The sequence below is a fragment of the Myzus persicae genome, unplaced genomic scaffold (assembly GCF_001856785.1).
Source record: "Myzus persicae strain clone G006 unplaced genomic scaffold, MPER_G0061.0, whole genome shotgun sequence".
Taxonomy (NCBI): domain Eukaryota; kingdom Metazoa; phylum Arthropoda; class Insecta; order Hemiptera; family Aphididae; genus Myzus; species Myzus persicae.
Genome location: NW_019104051.1, coordinates 142,127 through 153,397, shown reverse-complemented (window position 1 = coordinate 153,397; position 11,271 = coordinate 142,127). Strand labels below are relative to the sequence as shown.

The 11,271-nt window shown below is 26.4% G+C and overlaps 1 protein-coding gene across 1 annotated transcript; it reads left to right on the top strand.

The window, feature by feature from the left end:
* The first annotated feature begins 1,819 nt into the window (after positions 1 to 1,819).
* On the top strand, positions 1,820 to 9,356 carry LOC111038092 (S-adenosylmethionine synthase-like). Its single transcript, XM_022321029.1, has 9 exons — positions 1,820 to 2,051; positions 2,598 to 2,675; positions 4,115 to 4,237; positions 4,508 to 4,620; positions 5,865 to 6,008; positions 6,823 to 7,041; positions 7,137 to 7,319; positions 7,390 to 7,523; positions 8,970 to 9,356. Exons 1-9 carry the CDS (start codon positions 1,916 to 1,918, stop codon positions 9,070 to 9,072), a joined length of 1,233 nt encoding a protein of 410 aa, XP_022176721.1. The 5' UTR covers positions 1,820 to 1,915; the 3' UTR covers positions 9,073 to 9,356.
* Positions 9,357 to 11,271: the final 1,915 nt, after the last annotated feature.

Below are 11,271 nucleotides of genomic sequence, written 5' to 3'. Positions count from 1 at the left end.
AGTTGAAATTTTTACGTTGGATATTCACTCGATTTCTCTTGTAGTGATTTTCTTATTTTGTTGTGATTCAAAAACGAATTACTGTAGACACTTCAAATTCGCACTAAATGCTTATTTCATCAATGCATATACTTGATAAAATTTTCAAAATATTCTGGCTCGTTTTAACCTGTTGACGGACATTTCCATTTTCCTTTTTTTTCCATAAATATCAATAAAATGTTATTGGTTGGGTCAAAAAACATGAAAATTCAATACAAGCCTCTTTATAATTTGTTACAATAGCAGTTGAAAAATATTAAAAATACGTAGGCACGATTTTTTTATAAGTACATAAGCATTTAAACTTTAAAGTTCAAATGTTGACAATATTTATCAAGTTGAAAATTGAAAACAAGGTTCCACTTAAGCAGTTTTTTCTATAACTAATAAATCTAAAAAATATATGAATACAGTTATTTTTTACAGACATTTTAAGTTCAAATTCGGACAAAATTGCATATTAACACAAGGAATAATGGTCATCATTTTGTTGTAATTCGGTTCCAAAACTGTCCAATTTTACATAGGTATATTGAATATTTTTCCAGCATCACTGATGTTTTAAGAATAATATTAATTCAACTCACTGACTACCATATTTATAATAATAGTAATAACAACATAAAATATCCTTAACTGATATACCGCCTCCTCTCAGAATCGTCTTTCGTATACAATGATATGATATCATTGAATTAAAATTTAATACCATCCATTACAGTGACCTCTTTGGCACCTAATGTATAGCAGAGCGACATCCACTTACCCGCTTTTTTCTTCATTGATTGTTCATTTTTTTAACCTAATTCCTCTTGATTTACATCAAGTTTTTCACCCAAAACCCTAGTTTTTACCCATTTTATAAAATAATGAAAAAACACATAACACTGGAAACTTATCAGTTATCTGCTTGTAGTGTTGAAATCAAATTATTCACAGGCGGTGTGTACTTTATATTTTCTTATACATTTGATTATACTACATTTTGGAAAAATATAATAATAATTATTATTATTGATTGTTATTGTTCTTCATTAATTATTGTTCTATATTTGTCCAGTCATCATTATCGGCTAATCGTTTCCGAGAATCGCTTCGCGGGTGGCTACTAGTTTCTTCCCACGGTAGACATTTCTTCCGAATTGCGGCCCGAATTTTTTTTCGATCCATACAAATTACTGGCTGAAATTTAAAATTAAATTAACTAAAATATATGAAGTTAGATTAAAAACCTCATTATATTATTCACTATATTGTTGTTCTATGTTAACTTAGTACTGACAGTTGACACTACCTAATTTGTATTCTTAAAATACGATGTATAACCCCTCCCCTGACCCTTCCATCATTACCGTTGAGGGCCAAATTATCAGCGAGTGAAACCTAGTGGTGGCAGTTGCGAATTTCTGGTGATAATGAAATGATAAACGTTTAAAAAAAATTCGGTTGGAGTGACACTATTTCCAAACACTGATTCTGAACAATGATACTATTTGGCGGCACCTGTTGCCGGTTGTTTCAGGTCCATATGTGTTTAGTATTTCGTTCTCGCCAACTGCCGCACCTGTCACAGTACCCAAACAAACCTTCCCGCCCGTATCGGTGTCAACTGCGCATCGGTACTTCTACAGAATCGAACCCGTAAGTATTTACACTCAATTATTATTATTTATTTTATTAATTTCATATATTACTTAACTACTATTTTGAATTTAATTTCTATTATTACTAAGTGTTATTTCAGTATATAGATTATAGCTCTCGTTTAAATGCCAACAGAGAAGGAACTGAAGTAGTAGCTGTAACCGAAATCGCAAGTGGAACGCATCAACCAATAAACGCACTATTTCTCTTTTTATCGACAGTCTAAATCATGACCGAAGAATATAAATTACTGAGAAACGGCGACAAGACCGCAAACCGACATGAAGATATCGGACATCAGTCAGAAGTCTCTGATAGCGTGATGTTTCTATTTACTTCTGAATCCGTGGGCGAAGGACATCCGGGTAAATTTTATTCAAAATCGTTTTTGCTGAACTAATTAATAATGCAAATACATGTTTTCGTTTCATTTAGTTTGTTTGGTGTGCACATGACAGTTTTTTTAACTTATGTTGTGTTTTCAAAATTATAATTTTTGTTGCCGATTAACTAGTTAATCGCATATTTGCATTACTATTTTATGTTCGATTTTTTTAATAAACCTCTGTAAAATATATTCGGTGTATCTAACTAGAAATAAAAACACTGAAACACTCCAACTATACCTATTTAACATACTAAACATTTCTGATTAAAACAATTAGATAGGTACTATTTATTAAAAACTAAATAATAATAAACTAAAATGCATAAAAATGAGAACAAATGGTTTAAAATCTGTTGTGCCAAAATTGTATATATATGACTTGGTCGATGCATCTAAAGACTTATTGAATAGAAACAACAATAATTGTCAAAAAAACCTTTATATTATATACCTATTTTAATATCAATGATTCTTAATAAAAGCATATCCAATTCAAATTTTGTTTACTTCATTTATTTTCTAGATAAAATGTGTGATCAAATCAGTGATGCTATTTTGGACGCACATCTGAAACAAGATCCTGACGCTAAAGTGGCTTGCGGTGAGTTCATATCAATGTTTACATTCATTTGCAGAACTTCTTTTTTAAACCATAAGTTTTTTATATTTTACTAAATGTATTAAATAAGTATACTTAAAAACAAATAGAGTTATGCCATACCTGACCAATTTACTTTGGAACTTTTTTAATATGACTAAACCTTTCATTAAGAATTAATTATAAACTGACACAATTTGTGTTCCTTAATTATTTATTTGAATGGGTTGTTTTATGGGCATACTAGTTGAACAAATATTGCTTACTGCACCAACTGGTGGTAGTAAATATTGAGGTTACCATAACTTAAATTTGTATACTGTATAAAGTCTTTTCCAGGTTGTATTGATTATACTTTTTTTAAATATTATAGCTGTTGTATGTGATAACACTATAGTATCTTTGATTGCCCCGTTTATAAAAATTAAAAAATGTTTTAATTACTTTTCTAACTAAATTTACTTTTTGATGTATTTTTTACGTTACCTGTATAATTTTTGTTTTTTTTTTTAGGAGCTTTTGGGGATGTATTGTAATATGAATGTATCACATTAGTTATACCCAACTAATTGGTCTTAAAATTAAAACAATTTATTTAATTTATTCTTATTTATTGGTTTTTAATAATCTTTTACGACTTAATTTACTATATAATGGATTATAATGGTTTTTAAATTATTTAATATGTATCATAAACACATGATATGTACTAAAATATCATATAAGAAATATAAAATTGTATTATAGGACATCTCAAATATATATAGTCTTAAGTGAAATAATTATGATTAATATTACTTAATTCATTTACATTTGTTAGACTTAAGATAACAATTTATTTTACAAAAAAACAAATTTGGCCTTTGTAGGTAAACAAACAAATATTTTTAATTTTAATTTTAATTTTAAACCATCATATCTTAGAAAATAAAATGCATATGATAATGAAAACTGGCTCTAAAAGATTGTTACTTGTATTTTGAAGATACTCAAAAAGTTTATATTTTTTCCTTGCCACTAACCATGGAGAAATTATTGATTAAAAATAACAGTATACCAGCAACATTGAAACAATTAACAACAGAATGATTTGTAATATCACCATTTTGAATAATAAGGATAGTTTTCAATTTATTTTTCGGTTACATGTTACGTTTAAATACAAATGAACTACCTATGTAATTTATTGTGCTGTGGGTTTTACAGTATACATCAATATACACCTCAATTTGTTCAAACACATTCGGTTCCAAATTCTAGAAAAGCATATTAAGTGTGTTTGGAAAATGTACATAACTAATATAATATTTATCACAACAATAACAAAGACCTTAAGTTATATTTATATTTTTTAACTTGTCTTAAAACTAACAATTACATTTATACATAAGTATTATATATATTTTGAGTTGTTTTTATTTTACATAAATATGATGTTATAGAAACTGTAACCAAAACTGGAATGGTATTACTGTGTGGAGAAATAACATCTAAAGCTAAAGTTGACTATCAAAAAGTGGTTCGTAACACAATACAACACATAGGTTATGACGATTCATCAAAAGGTAAATATCACTTATTATAAATAGTTTTTAATAGAATAGTTATTCCTTAAATTATGTAAGAGTATTTATTATTTATAAAAAATAATAAATTAATAGTATTCAGTATAACAAGTATCATTTTTGACTATTCCAAATAAATTATCAACATTTTAAATAATTAACAACATGGAATTGAAAATACGTTTTTAGATTTAGGATACCTCAATTTTAACTATGTTTTCAATCTAATAATATTTTTATTATGTTATAACATACATATCTGGTTCATAGGTTTTGATTATAAGACTTGCTCTGTGATGCTTGCTATTGATCAACAATCTCCAAATATTGCTTCTGGTGTACATATTAATAAGTCTGATGAGGAGATTGGTGCTGGAGATCAGGTATGTTGTTCTTCAAATAGAAAAAAATTACTTTTACATTTAAAAAAAATGGTTTGATTGTATTTGACCATGTTTTATACACTGTCCAATGCCCACACTACATAAAATAAGGATTATATTTTAGGATAAAAACGTACACATACAACATATAAAGTATAATGTATAAATGTAATATATTTTATAAAAATTAAGTATAAATTAAATAATACATTTTATAGTACAGTGTTTATTATAATTATGCAAATGGCCAACTTATGAAGTAAGACATTTAAATTCTATAACAATTTTTGTTTTTGTTTTAAACTACTACTTAAGAATTAATTTAAGAATTTTTGTCAACATAGTATAGCATAATTGTAAATAAAGTTACTTAACCCTAATTTAGAAGTAATTTAAAAATATTCACGCACACAGTGTTTTTGACTGTGTATTGAATTATTTCAATTAAAACTAGATATTTTTAAATATTAATAATTATTACAATTGATAAGATAAATTGAACTCAAATTATTATGAAAAACAATTTAAAAATAACTCATAGTTGAGTTTTTATAAAATTAAGTTGTTCATAAATGTCACAGCTTTTCACGATTAGCAAACACAACGGCATTTACACAGTATTTTAATAGGTAATGAACTTTGAACATTTCTATATTACTGGCATCAGATCTACAGTCGGGAATCATATTAAATTTTAATTTCTCACTGAACTAGAAGGTACTTCAGATAGACATTAAATGGTAAATGTAAATGTAAATGGTCTCAGAAATCTTGAAGTTTGTGCTTTTGGGTTAAAAATTGAATTAGCTATTCACACTAACACAAAAAAATTATTAAAATAGTAGGTACATCTCAAAATCTAAACATTTATATTGTTCTAGTTTATACCTTGGTATAATTTAAACAAAGAGTTAATAATATTTCCTAAATACAATACAACGCAAATATAAATAAATACAGGATTAAAAATTAATAGAACTAAACAAATAATTTTAAAACAAAATTTTAAGTTACAGGTAACAATGTGTCATTAATTTTTCAGTGTAGATAAATGTCCATTTAAAGTTAATTTGGCTATTATACTGCTTAATTGGACACTGAATGTAGGTCTTCAAAAGTTTCAGGAAACTTCCTATGCTAACAATACAAAATTGGTTATATAGATAGCAAATTTGATATGTTGTATATATTTGTATAATTAATCGTTTACATTTAAAACTAATTAAATTGTTTTTAAACTGTAGGGCCTCATGTTTGGCTATGCTACTGATGAAACTGAAGAATGTATGCCTTTAACAGTTTTACTGGCTCATAAACTTAATGAAAAAATAGCTGAACTCCGAAGAAATGGAGAACTTTGGTGGGCACTCCCTGACACAAAAACACAGGTGAATAAAGAATAATAATAAATGGATAAATGAGTCTTTAATATATTCAACATGCAGTTAATCAAAAACTGGGAAATGTTGATAGCAGACAATTTCTGTAAAAATGTAATTTCTAAGGTACCTTTTAGAATAAATTGGTTACTGTTACCATTATTTGAATGTCATGAAATTCCTTGCTTGTTGTTTTATTTAAATCTTTACCCTTTACTGGTAGTACAGAAGATACCTTAGAAAACCTTTTTAAAAAACTTTATTTGGTTAAAAATTTTCTTTTACCTTCAGTATAACTAAAGCTGAATCTCTTAACAATAAATTTGTTTTCAATAAATTCTAACCCAGATCTTGGATAAGCGGTAGGATACATGAAGCTCTTCTTAATTCAAACACATCATAATTTATTTATTAACACCTTGTTTCAAGTTAATAAATTCATTGTTATGTGGAATGTTCAAATGTATTGATAAACTTAATACATTTTAAAAAAATGTCTCTAAACACTAAGAGAATGTGGTTGTACTGTGCTTTAACTACTCATAGTGGACTCAGGTCTCTATTCTTTTCTTCATTTAGAGTCTTATGCCTAAAGTTACCATATTCTCTTGGTAAGTGGAGTATATATTATCATAAAATACAAATTAATTTCAATATTAACTGTTTTATTGATTTTATACATGTTTCTTAAGCATTTTATTTCTTTAATTTTATTAAATGCAATAAGTTAAATAAAAACATTTTAAAATTTTTGTGAAACAATGCATGTACTTTTAGATTTTTATCTAACTTATTCATTTTTGTAATTTGCTCAATTTAATAGGTCACTTGCGAATACTATTTAGTTGATGGTGCTTGCGTCCCTCAGCGAGTGCACACAGTTGTAATATCTGTACAACATTCTGAAAAAATTACTTTGGAAGACTTAAAACAAGAAGTTATGTTGAAAGTTGTCAAGACAGTAATACCAGTACAGTATCTTGATGACAAAACAGTCTACCACATCAATCCCTGTGGTCAATTTGTAATGGGCGGTCCTCAAGTATAAACAGTTTTATAATTATACAATTACATATATTTATTAGGCATATGTCTGTAATAATAATAATTATATGAATTTTATAAATTGGTTTTTAGTCTGATGCTGGCTTGACAGGAAGAAAGATTATTGTCGATACTTATGGAGGTTGGGGAGCTCATGGAGGTGGCGCATTCTCGGGCAAGGATTATACTAAGGTTGATCGTTCAGCTGCATACGCAGCACGTTGGGTTGCTAAGTCTTTAGTTAAATCTGGACTTTGTAAACGTTGTTTAGTACAAGTATGTTGTTAAAATGCTTATAATTTTATAAAAATTATAAAGATTTATACTTGTATTATTTTGGAATTAGGTATCTTATGCTATTGGAGTAGCAGAACCGATATCAATCACACTTTTCCATTATGGCACATCTACTAAAACTCAAAAAGAATTGTTGGACATTGTACGTAAGAATTTTGATTTAAAACCAGGAAAAATTGTCAAGTAAGTAAAAGTAAAAGTGAATTGTATAAATAACATTTTGTTATTTGGCAGTCATTTACCATCATATTGTATAATGACAGAGGTGTTAAATTTAAAACTAATGTTTATTATTAGTTATAGTATCGAGTACCGAGTAGTATAGTTATGATATTTTGATAAAGTGATTAGTGTTTTAGGTATTTCAAACAAAAGAATTTAACAAGCAATACTCCATTAAATACAAATATGTTCTGGATTAGACTTTGTTTCTATTTTATAACTATAATTCTGAATTCATGTATTCATGTATAGTATTCATAATATTAATTAGAAATTTCTCTGTAGTCTTGTTGGCATTTACATTTTGGGATGCTGGGAACCACGTACTAATGATTATAGTTCTCTTGTAGAGTATGTATAATATACATTCTAGTATTTTACTAGGTATGTACTATGTATTGAAAGATCAATTGAAATGTTATTATTCTCTTGTTTGTTTATCTCTTAACATTGACCTCCTTTGCTGGTAGATGAGTTATAACCAATAACTGTTAAGTAAAAAAAATTCTCCATATCTCCTAACTGTTAATTTTAAAGTTAATTATTTTTCTTCATGTAAGACGTATTCTCTCTCGGTACCAGTATACACCACTAATCAGGTAGGGATGCCCTAGTTAGGATGATATAGATTATCAACATAGAACATTTTTGTTAATATATTAGGCTTAACTATTTCGTCATTTTTGTGAATATTTTAACCCAAGCCATTGTTGGTATTAGTATGTAATGTTACATCATTTGTACTGAGTGAGCATTGCACTTACCTTATTGTATTTCCATTATCATTAACTACTCAATCAATACAGAACATTGAAACCAACATAAAAAATTTTTTTTTTTGTAACAGCTTATAAGTAACATTTATCTTATGGTTTTTTAAATTAAATACATATAAAAAAATTAAAAACTACATTGAAAAAATATAACTTCCTAAGATACATATAAAATATTATTTATTTCATTTTTGATTTTTTTCTGCTTTTATCTCCTATTATTATACATCTTATTATTATATTATATTAAGGCTAGGGTGGTCTGTCGTATTTTGCTCATTGCTACACAATATATGAATTAACGGTTAACGATAAGATAGGTACTAATAAATGCAGGTCGGTAAGTTATCATGAAATATTTCTAAAATTCTTTTATTTACAAAATTATATTTTGAAACATATTGATTAAAGTTATTAATAGCCCTAAAGAAATGGAATAATATATGAAAGAGTGGTTCTGAAGATAATTACAATGCAAGTGACAATATATGACACATTCATCACAATACTAATGACGAGTTTATGTAATTCTTTCCCATTGTTCAACTGCCCATATTTAAAATGAATAAATAAATAACTGTAATTTAATATTTAATTTTTTTTTTAGTTAGTAAAATTGTGTTTTATTTTATAGGGAATTAAATCTACGAAACCCAATTTATCAACAGACGAGCTCTTATGGACATTTTGGTCGTGACATATTCCCATGGGAGAAACCCAAGATATTAGTGGAATGATTAAATACTGACGTCTTAACTTCTAACAAAAGATAATTCTTAATTATATTTTATAATTATTTTCTATTATCAACATCAAGTAACTTTCATTGATTAACACAATAATAATTTTTAAGCTTGAAATTGATTTTTCTTATACTTTTAAATTTAAATTTTTAAAAGAATTTAACTTTGAAGCAAAATTATAGTCTATTATAATAATCAACAATCAGTAAAGGGAACATAATGTTTTTGGGGAAAAACCGAACAGTTTTTCTATAACTCTGTACATGGTGATTTTTAATGCTCACACATTTTTTTTTATTTTTGAATGTTTACATTTTAGGAAAAATTAAATCTTTTATAATTTTTTTATCAATAATAAAAATAATATATTTTTAAAATTTTGGATGGACATAATCATCTATATTTTGAATATTAAACCAATAGCTACTTCTTTTTAATGATTTAAATGTATTAATAAAGAAATGTTATTTTTACACTATTTTACCATGATTCCATTTGATTTTTAACCATTGATATGAAAAATCACCATGTATATAAATAAATAATTTATGTTAAAATATTTTGTTTTTATTTACCTCAGTGATCTATTATTGATTGTATAATTTCCTTTTTTCATGATTAGCCTAATATTAAAACAAACATCAAGATATAATTTATAGATTTGTATTAATTTTGAATTACAATTATTATAACAAATCATTCAATTTTTTTTATATTATATTTTTTTGAGTGTAACAAAATTATATCATACTTTTAATTATTTCTCTCTTGTTTTATTTATTTGTTTTAATTACTATACTGCACCAGACATGTCAAACTCAAAATATTAACTGGGCCAAATATATTGAACAATTTATTATAAGGGTTGCACATAAAAATATAAAAAATTTTAATTTTATTCATTATTTACAGCACTATTAAATTACAGTTTATCAGAAGATAATACAGAAGAGTAACATTTTGTGTACCTCTTACTAACATAGTTGTGACACAAAAGGAAAGCTGTATAACTTTTTTTCAATTAATTGTTCATTATAATTGCTATCCGAAAATCATAAAAAAGGTCACATGCAGCCCATAGGCCGAGTGTTTAGCATGTTTGTATTACAAAGATAGCAACTTTATTTTTCTAACAAAACAGTTGCTTTAATGATAAGTTATGTATTACCCCTTTAACTGGACCATTAGACGCAAACATAGCTATTGGATGTGACAGTAACTGGAACATAAACATAGATGTCATATTGACAGACATCTACCATAATCTAAGTTATTTATACTACTTTAATTTAAATTATACTACGTAAATTGAGATGGTTTAATTGTGGGTCCGGGTGAACAATTTAATGATATTATTTTAACAGAATCAAACTACTATGGTAAAACTTAACAAAGTTTAAATAACTAATGGAATTTAAAACAGTACTAACTAACTGTTAAAATAAATAAATAATGAAAATTGAATTTGAATATAATATGACTTGTGTTTAGACATTTAGCTACCTAGTTGAATATTAAGTTCAAAAACATTTATGTGAACACCATATGACATCACTTTAAACCAGGGCTTTACATCCGAATCATTTAATTGGGTTTCGGGTGTTCAAATAACAAAATCAAAAATTTTAGCAAATGTTTGGGTTTTAATAACCGTTATCATACGGGCTAATATAAGTTAATACGGGTGTTGAGTAGTCTAGAAAAAATACAATTATTTACATTTTATTGAAGGCCCCTACAAAAAATTTAAAAAACTGATTTGTTGTTTATAATAAAATATAAATTCCTAACTCCAATGCGCAACATTTGTTTTCGACCCAAAAAGCTCATAAGTTGTAACTTGCAGTAGTTAAATTTTTGTGAGACACTACAGGAACCAAGACAATAGGATATTAATCAGGTACCTATTTATTTCATTGGAGTCATTAGAGCACTTGTCATTTATGTAAATTTAACTATGTACCTTAAGTTCTTATCATACATTTTTTTTAAATAATACTTACACTTTAATGCATGTTATTTTAAGTAATGAAAACAAATTTATTTTTTATTACGTAGGATGCTTACTATGCATTTTATACATATTTTAATAGATACGAAACAGTTTTTATGTTTACATAAAATGTATTAAAATATTAATTTATATTGCTATTGGCTATATTTGGATTTATTTTATAAATAATATATATATTA